General features: G+C 35.0%; 1 protein-coding gene across 1 annotated transcript; it reads right to left on the bottom strand.

The window, feature by feature from the left end:
• Positions 1 to 10,780: 10,780 nt before the first annotated feature.
• On the bottom strand, positions 10,781 to 11,305 carry LOC131023481 (uncharacterized). The gene has a single exon (XM_057953025.1). The coding sequence runs from the start codon at positions 11,303 to 11,305 to the stop codon at positions 10,781 to 10,783; it is 525 nt and encodes a 174-aa protein (XP_057809008.1).
• Positions 11,306 to 17,629: the final 6,324 nt, after the last annotated feature.

Raw genomic sequence — 17,629 nt, forward strand, 5'->3', positions numbered from 1 at the left:
TCAGAGAGAATAGTCTGTAATTAAAAATACGAGTCTCAATGGAGTTTCACTTTAAGCGGCAATTTAAAAATAAAATTTTAAAAATAAGTTCATATTTTGGAAGGGTTTAGAATTTTTTAGTTGCGGGAAAATGACTGAAAATTCCGGTAGTTAATATTATACTATTTTTTTAAATATATATATATTATTTTCGTAACTAAAATTTTGATCGTTAATATTTTTATTTATTTATTTATTTATATTTTTTTAAAATTTTTTTAACGACCGAAATTTCGGTCGTTAATATCAATTTTTAAAATATTTTTAAAAATAAGTCGCTAATATTTTTTTATTTTTTTTACATTCGATCGTTAATATTTATTTTTTTATTTTTAAATTATTTTTATATTTTATTCTTATTTTAAAATCAATGAGAATTTTTTAAAATCGATCGTTATTTTTTAACAACAATATTAACTTTAATTTGTAAAAAAAAGAGATAATTGCATATAAATACACTAATTTTGGCCAAAATTTATTTCTGACGCGTACTTAAAAAAATTCAATAAAATACATGAACTTTATTTGTTGTTCAATTTTTACTTCGATTCATTTTCCCCAAGTTAAAAAGTGACATTGAGTCGATATGGCTTATCAAACATGACATGGCGTCTACATGGAGTGTATGTGTCTCATCGTGATCAAAATTCAACAACTAATAAAGTTCATGTATTTTATTGAACTTGTTTAAGTACATGTCAAAAATGAATTTTGGTCAAAATTGGTGTGTTTAGATGCAATTAACCCAAAAATAAAAAAATTAACGGTTGAGAGTAAATTTTGAAGTGCATAATGAAACGAGTCAAGGGATTTTTTAGGACAATAACTTATGTTAATTTGGAAATTAGGACAAAAACTTTCGGACTTATAAAAATAGGACATTAATTTTTTTTTAGAGTAAAATAGGACACTAATTAATAAACGTCGTAAAAATGGGACATTTCTCGGCCGATAATTGGCCGAAAAATGTCCTGCGGATACAACACTTATTAATTAGTGTCCTATTTTACTCTAAAAAAAATTAGTGTCCTATTTTTACAAGTTCGAAAGTTATTGTCCTAATTTCCAAATCAATCTAAGTTACTGTCCTAAAAAACACTCGAACTCTAATGAAACAGATAAATTTGTTGTCAATGTGGAATCTAAAACATGTAATTGTAGGATTTGAAATTTCAATCTGATTGTCACGTCAGCAACGATTTGGGAACAAAAATTCGTCGAGTGCAAAATCAGAAAGAATACAAAGTTCAAGCATTTAAAGACATATTTTAAAATTGAGGTGCAAAATCAGAAAATGAGAAAAATTATAATATTTACATGTCGATACCCAAAACAAAATAATCAATCTCTAATCGGTCGCTAACATCACATTTTTAACAATAAAAAAATTGATCTTTAAATTCGATCATTAATCACTAGAAAGAAACATCCTCATTAATGACTACATTTAGCAACCGAATTTTTTGTGTATTCTTTAAAATTTGGTCACAATTATTTTCAGAGACTAAGTCTCTGGGAAAACAGAGAAATCTATCAAAGTAGATATTGTAAATACAACGATTTATATATTTTGCTCAAAACATTAAATTCAATTATTGGTTAATCAAGTAATGTTTGGCTAAATTTTAAAGAATACTAAAAAAAAAAAAAAAAAAATAGTGTGGACCGATTAGAGACAGGGACATATCCCGGGTATCCAGCAAAAACTCGTGTGACGTGTATTACACAGACTTGGAGCTTTCAGAAAAAAAATATTTGTCTTAAATTCAGAATAAATGTTTTTTCGCCATATAATGTTATACTAGTAAAACAAGAAAAGAATTATTTTATTCGATCGTGAGTTGTATTTCTCCTTATGAAAGTGTAGTCTTATTCCATTCTGATTGGGACGAGAGGGTTTGGGGCATCTTAAGCATGTCAAAATGGGACCCCAATTCCTTGCGTTTTGTGTAATATTTGTCTTGAGACATGACAATCTTGTTGGACGATGGCGAGTGTACATCTGGATTATACTATACTATTTTTTTTCAGAACCAAATGGATTAAATGCAATATTTATTCAATTTAATGTGATTTTATGCGGATAAAGTAGAAATTTAGAATTTTGTGGTCTAGTAGCGAGTAGCTGTAGTTATGTGCTCTAATAACTAAAGAGATCGTGAAATTCGAATTTTGTTAAATTTCAGGTTGAGTGGAATGCATTGTTTGTGAGAACAGGAGAACGATCAAATCTAATACATTCACTGTAAAATTACTGCATTCGCTGTTAAAATTAATGCACTAAAAAAATTTAAAAAAAATGCTCCATTCAGGATTCGAACCCAGGTTATATATATATATATATATATATATATATATATATATATATATATATAGGGTTAGGTTCAATGAAGAAGGCCTAAATGTAAGAAAGAAGAGAGAAGTAATCTCATCCGTTGATCTTATCTAATCTAACGGACATGATTTATTCACGCCATGTTCAACGGATTTTTTCGTTGAACATTCGTGAATATATACAATATTTTTGGGGGTTCTGGGTTTCGACCCCCCATATGTTCAACGAAAAAATCCGTTGAACATGGCGTGAATAAATCATGTCCGTTAGATTAGATAAGATCAACGGATTAGATTACTTCTCTCTTCTTTCTTACATTTAGGCCTTCTTCATTGAACTTTAGCCTATATATATATATATATATATATATATATATATATAGGGTATGGTTATAATGAGAACCACACTTATCGTGAGAACATAAGAACCATTAAAATCAATGCATCTGCTATATAAATTAATGCATTCGCTATTAAATTTAATGCATCCGAAAATAATAAAAATTGTGCTCCCTTCAGGATTCGAACCCAGGATCTGCATTCATCCACCAAAATGATGCATCCACCGTAGATCTTGATGATCGAATGACTTAAAATGGTTCTCCGTTCTAATTTTATTTAGTGGTTCTTATTTGAACCTCTCCCTATATATATATATATATATATATATATATATATATATATATATATATATATATAGGAGGCCGCTCCAATGAGACCCCCTAATTTTAGTGAGATCTAGGACACGATCTGGTGCGTTTATTTTATCAATCCTGTGGCTGATATTGTATCTGGAGGGTGATTTTTTTTTCGCAGGGTTCGAATCCTGGAGGGAGCAGAATATTTTAAATTTTGTTATTCATAAGTATATACTGCATTGTTCATCGGTATATATGTCTTATTCATTACGAATTTTTTTATAAAAAAAATTCATCAATATATACATCTTGTTCATTAGATATACGTTTTGTTCATTAGTATAATATGTCTTATTCATTGTACTCATGTTACACGAAAAATAGGGGGGTCTCACTGGAGCGCGCCCCTATATATATATATATATATGCTAAATTCTATAAATAGTATTTTTTTTTCAATCATTTATTAATATACCCACCCATATTTAACTCTTTGATTCTCAATCATTTATTAATGTACCCATATTATATGCTAAATTCTATAAATAATATTCACCCTATTTTAGAACTTGTGTTCTGAGTTCAGTCTTTTTCTTTTTTAGAACTGTTGTGTGGTTTTGGCACCATCAAAAAGGGAAAAATTGTTGGGAACTTAATGAAATATCCTAATCCTTGTTTTGGTCGTCCCAAAATCAATAGGTTTCTTTTGTAATAGACTAGAACTGCTTGAACTCAAGTGTTAGAGTTCTTTTTCTAGTTTAGCTTGTTGTTCTGAAGACTGGAGAACGAAGGACTGAAGACTGAAGTTGCCGACTGAAGCAACAGTCGAAGAATCAGTTTTGAACTGATTACTTAATGCGTGCCACGTGGAATTAGCGGACAGATACTAAAGTCAAGTATCAGTTAAACATTCTTCCTCGGACTGAACCTCCAACGTTCAAAGAAAGCCACGCACTCCAGAAGTACAGCCGCATTAAATCCAGAGATCTCAGGATCGTCCTTTCTCTGCAAAGGTCATTCCTCCTTGGTGATTACTTTTTCAGAGATGTCGCATCTCCTGCTCTTCAAGATAGCCGTTCTCACCAAATAAGGAACCTCGAAGATTGAAGCATCAGCCCAAGTTCAAATTACTCTCTAACGGAAGAAATCTTGAAGACCTTCTCCGCCAACGGATCTATTCAAGACTTCTCCTATAAATAGCGCTCGAGGATCACTTCAATCTTCACCGATTCAACGACATAAGCTGAAACTCTGCCGAAATTGTTTCTCAGCCTAAGCCCAGACTCTCCAAAGTTTGAATCGAATAAGAGAATCCCAAAGCCAAAAATCAGTCACTGCTGATTACATAAATTCTATTAGACCTTAGGCAAACCTCGTTTATCCAAAGCCTAGGTCAAACTAACTGCAAAGAACTTGTTCTTTGAAGTTTAGTTGGCAAGTTTTTCAAACCTCCCTTCGACCGACAGAATCGAGTGTTTGAGTTGTAAAGGAGTTCAGGAAGGTACTCTGTCTCCATGAGATCCTAGTGCCCAGTGCGTGCTAGGAGTGAGAAATCCAACAAGGTGTGTCGGTACTGAAGATTGGATCTTCAGTTGTTTCGGTTGTGTGAACCCGCAAGCACACGTTCAGGTTTGCTATGCACCCGTAAGCACGAGCATCGGTTTGCAGTGCACCCGTAAGCACTTGCAGAGTGAAGTTGTTGATCTAATCAACCGACCGTGGATGTAGGAAGTGTTTTCCGAACCACGTAAAAATTTCTGTGTTATTTACAGCTTTCAGTATTTACGTTCTTACTTGTGCTCTTCCTTTTGTAAACTGAAAACTGATTAATTGCAAAGAGAAAGTTAAGACTAACAACGTGCTCAACTCAAAGGCTATTGCGGAACAAAAAGTTTTCCGCTGCGTGTGTTATCAGTCTGACTGATATATCTTCTGATAGTCTGTAAGATTCATAACATCTCTGTTTATCAAACTCGACTGAAGCCTTACGTGCATCAGTTAAGTTCTTTTGACTTAACTGATAACTCCTTACTGAAGAGCTTTCAGTATCAGTCGTCAACCCTATTTTGGTCAAAACTCTTTTCAGTAAACAGGTGTTTGTGTTTGTGTTTAAAGTTTCATTTTGATCTCTGTGTTAAGATCGAAAAATAGCCTATAGGTGTATTCTCCCCCCCTATACACCTACTCGAGACCCTCCGGACCTAACAATTGTTCAATATGACTATCTCAAAAGTTGGCTCATATACTCCCCCGTCCCAATGATAATGACTCATTTTCTTTTTTAGTTTGTCCCATTGATAATGGCCTGTTTCATAAAAGGAAACCATCTTCTCTCACAAATAAGTGTGCGCTCCACAACTTTCTATCACTTTTATCCTTAAATCACTCTTCTTCTTAATAATCATGCCCCAAAGTAATGAGCCATTATCAATGAAACGGAGGGAGTATTAAAGTAGAGAAATAGAATATTATTTAATTACCGAAATTCTTTATCATTTTTAGGGTAAATGAACTACCAACCAAACATATCGTTTTAAGGGCATTTTTGTCAGTTCATTCTCTTCCATTGTTAGACCATCTGCAACGCTCCTATATTTTATCTCCAATCTCTATTTCAGAGGTTATTTTGTTGCACTTTATTATTATTATTATTATTATTATTATTATTATTATTATTATTATTATTATTATTATTATTATTATTAATTATAGTGTTTATTTTGCATTAATTATAATATATTTAATCTATTAATAAAAAAATAGACTAATTAAAAAAGTATCTATTGAAAAAAAATTGTTACTCCCTCCGTCCCATTGGGCTTGTCCCATTTGATTTCAGCACGGTTATTAAGGAGAATATTATTAGTGTTTTAAGTGTGTAGGTAATAAAAATATAAAATTGATAAAGTAGGAGATGTAAGGTGATAAAGTAGGAAAGAGAATGTAATAAAGTGATAAAGTAGGAGAGATAAGATGATAAAGTAGGAAAAAGAATGTGAAAGAGTGATAAAGTATGAGAGAGAATGTAATTAAGAATTATTATTGTTTAGTTAATTGTTGCCATTTATAGAAATGGGACAAGATCGCGGGACAAACAAAAAAGGAATACGGGACAAGATCAATGGGACGGAGGGAGTATATAATAGATCAGATGATTAGAGACGAAATTAAAAAAATGCGTTATTTTAGTGTTAAAATTATTATTATTATTATTATTATTATTATTATTATTATTATTATTATTATTATTAATTGTAGTGTTTATTTTGCATTAATTATAATATATTTAATCTATTAATAAAAAAATAGACTAATTAAAAAAGTATCTATTGAAAAAAAAATTGTTGTATAATAGATCAGATGATTAGAGACGAAATTAAAAAACTGCGTTATTTTAGTGTTAAAATTGTTGTATTATTGTGCTGAGCATTGGAGATGCTCTTAGAGAGTTTCTCATCCCCGACCCATACCTTCTCTGTCTTTTTGTTTTTATTTTCACTTGCAAATCATACCAGAAAAGCAAATCATATTTTAAAAAAAATTATTTGTGATAAATTTGAACTTATAAAAACGTTAATGCAATTTAAACCTCATATTTTTCACTTAAAATTACAAAATATTGGCTCAAACCGTCAATGGGTATACTTGAGACGGAATGACCATTTTCAGCCGTTACCGCCGGTTATAATAACACTTGATTGTGTTCACACATAATTAATACTTGAAAATAAATACTCTCTCGATTTTTAAAATAAGTCTCATATTACAGAGTTCTTTTTTTTTTTTTAATCCCCTTTTAAGTGTCATATTATATAATCTTATAGTATAATTGAGTTCAATTTTCAATTTTACTCATGTCTTACTAAAAGAAACTAATACATTCTCCTCATTCTTCACACAATAGAGAGAGAAGAGAGTCAAAAACTTGAATCTTAAAGTTAGAAAATATAATTAAAGATATACCTGTAAAATTATACTCATCTTTCGTATGTATGATTTTGTGTCATATGACATTTATTTGAAGATGGAGGGAGTAAATTTTTGTCGATTCATTTTGATATATAATTTTTTTTGGGTGCTTAATTAAATTTCATTACTTCAATAAAGTTCAAAAAGATCAAGTTTGTACATACTATAACATCAAAATTAGGAGAGCAAAACAATACGACTAAAAATAATTAAAGCATTCATACTCAAAACACGTAAAATGGGATGAGCCTTATTAAAAGTGTTAATAGGCAAAAATGTCCTATTATATATAAATCTCGTAAAGCTCAAAAAAATAAGGGAAAGGTGTATTCAGTCGCGGGAAGATAAGAACCTAGCTTTTTTTTGATCAGTAAAATTAAATTTTTATTGAGATGAAAAGCAAGGCACCAGAGATGCCAATCAAAACAAGAATGAAAGATTGAAACCCTTTGAGCACCACATGGTGAAAGGGATCCTCAACTCCAAAACTTTATAAACCTCATTCCAACTCCAAAGTCTACCCTTGATCTGTAAAACAAGTCTATCAATATCCCAAATCTTTCCTTGAAAACGACTCTCGTTTCTTTTTTCCCAAAGCGTCCAAACCGTTCCCACCCATAACGCATTTAGCAATCTTCTTCCTTTCTTCTTTTTGGCAGCAGAGATGAAGGGAGTGTAATGTTCAAGAGTACCTCTAGGATTTGCTGTTTTGATGTGTAACCATTGGAAGATTTGGTCCCACACCGCCGCAGCTTTCGGGCAATGAAGAAACAGATGTTCCGTCGACTCCTCTCCAGCAACGCAGGCGTTGCATCCTCTCTCTTCCCAGCTAATTTGAATTTGTCGTCTTCTCAAGTTGTCACAGGTAGCCAATCGATTTCTAAGACATCTCCACGCCGTCACCTTGGCTTTGTGCGATGTTGGAGCCTCCCAAACCATAGCTATCTCAGCCGGTTGAATTTGTTGCGCCTCTCTGGAACCTAGCTATCACCAGGTACCATTACACGGCTAAAAATACATGCATCTAAAATAGTTTTACTTTCTCTAGAATAGTCTTTTTTTTAAAACCAGCTCTACGAAAGACTTCTATTTTCAAAGATTGACTTAGATAGATAAATAAATATTATAGATCAATTTATCATTTATTAAAATATATTAAAAATTTAAGATATTTTAAAGCTCTTGATTATTTTTACAAAATGAGATTAATTTGTTTGGTTCATATCCGGTTGAAAATGCTAGGATTAGAAAAGTACTTATGATGAAAACAAAAATACTTAATAATATATAGGGTAATTCTATTCATAGTTCCCATTTTACTTAGTATAGCTCCTTATCTAAAATAATAATAATATAATAAATAAATATAAATTTACTATTTTACCCAATAACTCATGGCCTCCAAATTAAAAATGGGTTAGTGGTAGTCTTTACCCTATTTGAAAGACAAAAACAAAAATATACCCACTATAAAAGAAATGTATAAAATGTATTCTTTTGGGGGTTAAAAGGACTAAAATACCCTTTAAAACAAAAAAAATGCCAAACAAATCCCCTCTCCCCTCAAATCCCCAAATCACAGACACTCTTCTCTCTCTCTCTCTCCACCACGCCTCTACTGTGCCTCCAACGCCTATAATTGGTAGTGAATATATCTCTGCAACTTCAACATCAAACACAAAACAAAACAATTTTTAAATATTCATCTTCAAAACTCCCAAAGCTTCTTCAATTGTGGGTTTCTTTGATTCGATCATAATCCGGTGGTTTGAAAGGTATATTGAGGTCTTCTATACATGAGATATTGTTATTCAAAACTATTTTATGGTTTATGAAAAACATTTTTGAATTGAGTTGATATATTTCGAAGATTCGCGTGTTTGTTCTATAATGCTCGATTCGCGAACTTTGCTCGGCTTTGCTCGCCGCGCTCGACATGTCTTCCTTGCTCGACAGTTCAATGCTCGACATTCGACGCCTTCGCCTCGCTCGACAGTTCTTAGTTGCTCGACACTCGATACTCGATGCTCGATTTGTCGAGCAATAGTTCAATTTGAACTATTGCTCGCCTTGTTCGACAGGTCAATGCTCGATGCTTGACGCCTCCGCCTCGCTCGACAGTTCTTAATTAGTTGTTCGACATGTGATGCTCGACACCTCAATGCTCGACGCTCGATACTTTAGTGCTCAGCGCTTCAGTGTCGAGCAATGGGTGAATTACACATAAGGGTAAAAATGTCCTAAGTGAGTAAAAAGTGGATATATTTTATGTTTCATCTTTCAAAAAGGGTATATCCCATTTTGCCTAATTAAAAATTCTATATATAGTCTATAACCTTCAAATTAAATAGCTTATAAGCTCAAAGCCCTCAAATAATGTAATTTCAACCATTTCAACTGAGGTGCATCATTCACTTCACCCCAATCACTGTTACAACTTCACCAAGATCCTTGAGCAATCTCACTATATCTTATTTTTGCATTGGTTCATGCCTTGAGAAAAGAAGCCCTCCACTTTAACTTAAATGCGATTGTTTATCATGGTGAATGATCAAACATGAAACTTGACGATTCTAAAGCAAATAAGAGGAAAAAAAAAATCAAACTAGAAGAAATATAAGCAAAGAAGATAATATAAATATTCATTTATACAGAACCGAGAATAATTAATACATATTATCAATATTATTTCATCATAAGTGCCTTTAATTTTTCACTACAAGAAAACGCGGCTCTAACCACCGAAAATTCGGTCCTTAAACTCGAAAATTCGGTCGTTAAAGTATTAATGACCGAACTAACGACCGAAAACTGTGGTCGCCGTTTTGTTCGTCGTGCGGGCTTCAACGACCATTTTTTTTCGGTCGTTAAAATTTAACGACCAAAATTTATTATTAACGACCGTTTATTTGGTCTTTAGAACCGTAGCCAAGCCTGTCGAGGACGACAGAATTCTGATTTCAACGACCAAATAAACGGTCGTTAATTTATAACGACCGTTTACCAATCTTCGATATTTAACGACCGTTTGGTTTTCGGTCGTTGTTTAACGATCGAATTTCGGTCGTTGAAATCATAATTTTGGTCGTTGCTGGCCGTTTTTTCTATTTTTTGCCGTCAATTTATAACGACCGTTTACCAATTTTCGACCGGAATTTCGGTCATTACTATAATTACTATTATTTTTTTTTCAGAATTTATATTTCAAGTTTTCAATTATGTTGTAAATGATGACGATTAGGATTTCAAGAAGGATGATTGAAGATTGAAGATTGAAATTTCAACACAACAACAAAACCAGGGCGGTAGTCATTGCTACCGCCTCTGCCTCTCCCCCACCGGCGGCCCAAACTCCAATTAATCACAATCATACTTAATCGCCTCTCCCCCACCGGCGAAACTATCATGCTTAATTATAATTAAAACATGCTCAACGCAATTAATCATGCTAAATCATATATTTCACCTCTCCCCCACCGGCGATAAAGCGAATAAAATAAATTTAAACATTCTAAGTTCTTTAAATAGAAATGAACCTAACTAAGTTCTTTAAATAGAAATGAACCTAACTAAGTTCTTTAACTAAATCTAATATATAGAAATCAACCTAACTAAGTTATTTAAATAAATCTAATATTTAGAAAAAAAAAAAAACCTAACTAAGATCTTTAAATAAATCTAATAGAGTCGTACCTACCTAAATTCTCTTAAATAAATCTAAAAGAAATTATCTTACTTTTTTTTTGATCGAAAAAGAGAAGTTTATTAAGAAGAGGTACCAGAGGTACCAAGAAGCAATCTTACATCATTCTGGGAACAAACTTATCAGCACACCAAGAATCCAAATTAGAAACATCTTCAACTATCCCAAAAATCCTATTCCAACTCCACATCCTAATTTTGACCTCCATGACAAGTTTTTTAGGATCCCACTCCTTATATTCAAAGCGTTTCTCATTCCTCTTCTTCCACAATAACCAAATACAACACACCCAAATAGCCAAGAGCAAATTTTTAACCTTCTTTTCTTTCCCAAAAGCGGCAAACGTACCAAAATGACTTTCGATCGAGTTTGGTCGTACCGTAGCAGTTCCCAGCCATTTCTGCAAATCGTTCCACGCCTCCTCCATCTTTGGGCATGCCAGGAAAACATGATAGGCTGATTCTTCTTGCATTCCGCATTCTTTACATTTGGTGTCTTCTTCGCACAACGGAACCTGTCTTTTCCTCAAATTATCGCAGGTCGGGATACGGTTTTTCAGCACCCTCCAGGCTGTCATAATAGCTTTCTGTGGTGCCTTTGCCTTCCAGACCGAGTTAAGCATCTTCACATCAATATTCGTCCTTAGATTTTCATGGCAGCTTGCCTTGATTGTTGTGTATGCTGACTTTGTGGAAAATCTGCCGTCTGAGTTCTTGTTCTTTAAACAAATCTAATAGAAATGAACATATATAATTAGCATATAATTTCACATTACATTCAAACTAAATTCACATTAACTCACATATAATTCACATATACCATACAACACAACAACTAAATTTCACATTAATTCGTTTTCATATAATTAACCTAAATTTCAAACATATATAGCATATAAATTTCTAATTAATTCACATATAATTAACCTAAATTCATATACTAACATACTAATATTAACCTAAATTCAAATTAATAGCCTACATTATATAAGTTAGACGAACTAACCTACAATTGCTAATTCCGGCAACGGCAAGAGCTTTCCGGCGAGGCTAGAGGTGGTCCGGAGAGGGCAGCGGCTGGGAATTAGAGTTAGGGTTAATAATTGGTGAAATGTATAAAAATAATTAGGGTTAGGATGAAAAATTAACTTACCGGAGAGCAGCGGCGTGCGTCGAACGGAGAGTAGCGGCAGCGGCGTCGCGTCGGACAGAGAGCAGCAGCAGCGGCGTCGCGTCGGACTAGAGCAGCAGCGGCGGCGTCGGTGAAGGTGGGCGTTCGTCGGACGGAGGCGACGGCGTCGGGAACAGAGGGACGACGGCTATCTCGACGGCAATGGCGAAATCGGTGGCGGGAGGCGGAGAATCGGAGGAGGAAACGTGGAGAAGAAAATGGGGGAAAAAATTAGAAAACCTAAGTTAAACCCGTAACCACAACGACCGAGTTTGAAATTAACGACCGAAAATCGGTCGTTAAATAATTTAATTTTAATATTTAAATTTTTGATTTTTAACGACCGAAACTCGGTCGTTACAAATGCTTATTAATTACTTAATTTTTATAAATATAATTTAAAGACCGAATTTCGATCGTAAATAGTAAATAATATTAAATTAATTAAAAAACAACGACCGTTTTCAAAACGGTCATTAAAGATGTACGAAAAATTAAAAATATCATTTTTGAAAATTAGTTAACGACCGTTACCAACGGTCGTTACATTAAAATTATATCAAAATTTAAAATAATTGCCTCACGACCGAAATACGGTCGTCGATACTGTCGTTAATTGTTAACGATCGTTTCATTCGGTCGTAGATTTTAAAAAAATAAAGTTAAAAACATTAAAAAAAACGGTCGTTAAATTTTAAATTTCGATCGTTACGCCCGCCTTTTTAAAGATCGAAAATTTCGGTCGTTAAATACGGTCGTTAAACTCGCTGTTTCTTGTAGTGTTTCTGCAGTGATTTCGACTGCAAAAAGTTGTTTATTAGAGAACATTTTTACGAATCTGCAATACATTATCATCATACGAAAAAAGAAAAATAATCAAAAAATAAATGAAAAGATATAAGTATACCTCATTAATAAAAAACGAAAAGATTCAGTAAATTAATTACTTAATCAAAACATCCTAATTTGTGCGCTTAGACTTTCTGTTTTTGCATATTTACTATGGAGAAGGGAGATGTTCAACACGTGAAGTTTAAAGTTTTGGAACTCTCGAGAGGAGACTGGGGATTGAGTGATTTATGCACCTCGGCTGAAATTACTGAAATTATATTTGAGGGTTATGGGCTACAAGGCATTTTAATTTGGGAGCTATGGATTATTGGATAAAATAATAAATATTATTATTTTAAATGTTAGCTTTATTAAGTAAAACGGGGACTATAAATAGAATTATCTTAATATATATTGTAAATTCCAAATAGTAAATGCTCATATATATATAAATAATAGGTGGTCTCCTGTGATTCATAGGAGTTTTTGTGTATAAAGAATACCGAAAAATGAAGTTAACAACCAATATCTCCATATTTTATTGGTCAAAAAAATATCTCCATATTTCAAATAGCTTCAACAACATTATTGCGAAAATTACGCTCGAAACTGCCTACGAGATGAAAAATGCATCGGTGTGCAACTTGCCAAAACTTTTTTTTGAGGTGTAAAGTGGCGTCCCTTTGTAATTATCAGATAATAATTCTAGTTAGCCTTTCTTCACTATATTTTATTCGTATTATTTTAATAATCATTGTATTAATTCACATCAAGAAATTATTCACATTAGCATTATATCATGACGTGCATGAACTAAGTTTTTTCCCCCTTAAACCAACTTAGGAAGAAAATTCGAGTTCAAAATTTTTGTAGGCAACTTAGAGCGCTTTGCAAAATTATGTCACATTTTTTTTAGTTTGCAAATTTGGGTCATTTATTATTAATTGCGGCGTAAGTGAGCCATATTTGGACCCGATCAAGCTATTTTGCACGTCAGACGTAAGTGACTTCACAGCTGGAGCCCGAACTGTTGGGAACTTAATGGAATATCCTAATCCTTGTTTTGATGATACCAAAATCCATAGGCTTTATTTGTAATAGACTAGAAACTGTTCGAACTCAAGTGTTAGAGTTCTTTTTCTAGTTTACTTGTTGTTCTGAAGACTGAAGACTGAAGAACGAAGGACTGAAGACTGAAAACTGAAGTTGCCGACTGAAATATCAGTGGAAGAATCAGTCTTGGACTGATTACTTAATGTGTGCCACGTGGAATCAGCGGACTGATACTAAAGTCAAGTATCAGTTAAACATTCTTCCTCAAACTGAACTTCCAACGTTCAAAGGAAGCCACATACTCCAGAAGTACATCCGCATTAAATGCAGAGATCTCAGGATCGTCATTTCTCTACAGAGGACATTCCTATTTGGTGACTACTTTATCAGAGACGTCGCATCTCCTGCTCTTCAACATAGCCGTTCTCACCAAACAAGGAACCTCGAAGATTGAAGCCTCAACCCAAGTTCAAATTATTCTCCAACGGAAGAAATCTTGAAGACCTTCTCCGCTAACAGATCTATTCAAGACTTCTCCGATAAATAGCGCTCGAGGATCACTTCAATCAACACCGATTCAACAACAAAAGCTGAAGCTCTGCCAAAATTGCGTCTCAGCCAAAGCTCAAATTCCCCAAAGCTTGAATCGAAGAAGAGATTCCCAAAACCAAAAATCAGTCACTGCTGATTACATATATTCTCTTAGACCTTAGGCAAACCTTGTATATCCAAAGCCTAGGTCAAACTAACTCCAAAGAACTTGTTCTTTGAAGTTTAGTTGGCAAGATTTCAAACCTCCCTTCGACCGATAGAATCGAGTGTTTGAGTTGCAAAGGAGTTCAGGAAGGTACTCTGACTCCGTGAGATCCTAGTGCCAGTTCGTGCTAGGAGTGAGAAATCCAACAAGGTGTGTTGGTACTGAAGATTGGATCTTCAGTTGTTTCGTTTGTGTGCACCCGCAAGCACACGGTTCAGTTTGCTGTGCACTCGTAAGCACGAGCATCGGTTTGCAGTGCACCCATAAGCACTTGCAGAGTGAAGTTGTTGGTCTGATCAACCGACCGTGGATGTAGAAAGTATTTTTCGAACCACGTAAAAATCTCTGTGTTATTTACAGCTTTCAGTATTTCAGTTGTTACTTGTGCTCTTACTTTCATAAACTGAAAACTGATTAACAGCAAAGAGAAACTTAAGACTAACAACGTGCTCAACCCAAAAGGCTATTGCGAAACAAAAGATTTCTGCTGCGTGTGTTATCAGTCTGACTGATCTATCTTCTGATAGTTAGAAAGATTGCCTTATCTGTTGTTACATGTACTCTTTTTTTTATGGAGACTAACCACAGCAGAATATCCTCTCTACCTATGTTTAGTATTGAAAAATACGACATATGGAAGTTTCGGCTTGAAAGCTTCCTCACCGCACATCATTGCCGAATGTGGGAAATCATCACCAACGGACCAATCATCATCACCGAAATTGTCAAAAGAATTCCTGTTGACCCAGCTCGAGATCCATACGATGAGGTCCAGATCAAGCAGAAGGCAGACTTCACCACAGAAGAAAGGAAGCAAGATGAGCTAGACAACCTCGCCAAAAGCATCATCTCCGGCACAGTTCCAGACAAGCATGTCACCAAAATCATCAAGTGAATTACTGCAAAGGAGATGTGGGACATTCTTGAAAGAATGTGCATCGGATCCGAGGAAATAAAGGAAAACAAGCTGTCCATAGCTTGTCAGAAATTCGACTCCTTCCTCATGCTCAAGAATCAATCTGTCGACGAGATGGAACTCAGATTCAACCAGATCCTGAACGAAGTTTAATCCATCTCGAATAACAAGTACACTCAACGAGAAATCAACTTGAAGATTCTTCGAGCACTTCCGTGAGGAGATTGGCAGATCTATTCTGTTGCTCATCGGAACAAGCCTGGATTCAGTCAGCTCCCGACAAACAAGCTCTTCTCTGATCTCTTGGCAAATGAGTTCGACATCCAGATAAATCTTGGAATCAAGAAGGCTGGAGGATCAGACGAAGATGGGTCCATCAACCTCAAAAGGAGCAGCACTGAAAGCTTCAGTAAAAGAAAGCAAGAAACACACAAAGGAACCAACGGAACTCAAGCCTGAAGATTTCTTCAGTCAGTATGCTTTGTTGACTGAAAAATTCAACAAGATGGAGTCCAAATTCCGCAAGTACAGGAGGTTCCACAAGCAGCACTACAAAGGAAATGAAAGAGAAAGCGAATCCAGATATTCCACTGACAGAAGCGGAGAAAGAAAATCATCCGCTTTCGACTTGAAAGATGTGGAATGCTTTGGATGCAAAAAGAAAGGGCACTTTCGAACTGAATGCCCTGAACTGACGCAGTCTGAGCGCAAGGAGCTGAAAGCCAAGGAAGATCGCAAATATGCGAAGAAGAAAGCGATGGTTGCTGACGATGCAGGATCTTTCGAAGAAACATCAGAATCATCCGACTTCAACTCTACCAACTCTGATGATGAGAGCCAAGCTCTTATGGCAACGAAACCGAAAGTGTGGCCGACAACAGCTATGACAACGGAATGAACGGCCCAGAGGTAAACTCTCACTCAAAAACTCCTTATACTGATAACTCCTTGGTGTTTTCAGGAGATCATTCAGAATCTGGAGAAAGCTAAGCCGATGAAACTGACGAGCTCGATCAGCTCATGACTGATCACTATCAGTTAAGGAAAATGTTCGAAGATCTCTCCTCAAGCAGAATCAGAAAATGGAAAAGGAGATCAATGATGAACGAGCCAAGAATCAGACAATCATCTAGTTTCCGGATTGAACTTGTCTTGATCAATTGATCATGGAGAACAGTCGACTGGAAGAGAAACTCAGAGTTTCTAATTCTGAGTGTGACAGAGCATCTCATGAAATCAAGAGGCTCAATCATAAATTGGAAGAAACAGTCAAGGACTGTATGATGAAGTCTCCCATGGTAACCAACTTTCCTTCAAAAGGCCTCGTTGAAAGCATCGGAGGAAAGGTTGCTCCAACTGATAAAGGAAATAATATCATGATCGAAGAAGCAGATGTCACTTCAGAAGAATCACGAGATCATGATATGGACGAAATTCAGAAACGCAAGCTGATGGCAAGAACAAACGTTCCTCCTCTACAAAGCTACAGACGAGCCAAGGAGGCCCCCAACCAGTTCATCCTACTGAGAAGACTGAAAAGCGGATTTCAGTCGAAGATTGGGCAAGGAACATCAGGACTCAAGAAGAATCTTCATCACCAGTCCAGGGGAAGAACAACAACATTAGTCAGAAACTTAAACCTGTTCAGTTCCGAAGAGAACAACATCCATGGAGACAAAGCCATGATAGGTCCAGACGAGCCAAACGCCAATCACGACGACAAGCAACTGGACATCATATGACTCATGTTCCACAACATCAGTCAAGTCTCCATCAATCAAAAGTGACTCACGTATCTCAAGGGAGATACTCTGTAGAGCAAAGAAGACCTCAACTACTCACCAGACAAAGCTTCTTCAAGAGTGAGGATCTCAAAAGGAAGCTCAACAGAAGATTGATCATGTGCCAACTGAAGCACCGACTACTTCAGTCAGACAAACAGCAAAGCGCAAGAGATCAGGACCAAGATCAGTTCTGAAGCAGATATGGGTTCCAAAAAGAACACGAGCTAACAATGAAGGACCCAAACATTAATTGGGTACCTAAATTAACTCTTCCTTGCAGGTCAATAATAGGAAACACAAAAAGAAGAAAGAAGTTAAAGCCTCAATCAGAATATGGTATCTGGATAGCGGCTGTTCGAAGCACATGACGGGCTACAAAGAATATCTAACTCAATATGTTGAGAAAGCTGGATCAAAAGTTGCATTCGGAGACAA

This window comes from Salvia miltiorrhiza, chromosome 4 (assembly GCF_028751815.1).
Source record: "Salvia miltiorrhiza cultivar Shanhuang (shh) chromosome 4, IMPLAD_Smil_shh, whole genome shotgun sequence".
NCBI lineage: Eukaryota > Viridiplantae > Streptophyta > Magnoliopsida > Lamiales > Lamiaceae > Salvia > Salvia miltiorrhiza.

Coding starts and splice junctions, on each gene's coding strand:
- LOC131023481 (XM_057953025.1), bottom strand. CDS start 11,305: ATGCTTAACTCGGTCTGGAAGGCAAAGGCACCACAGAAAGCTATTATG.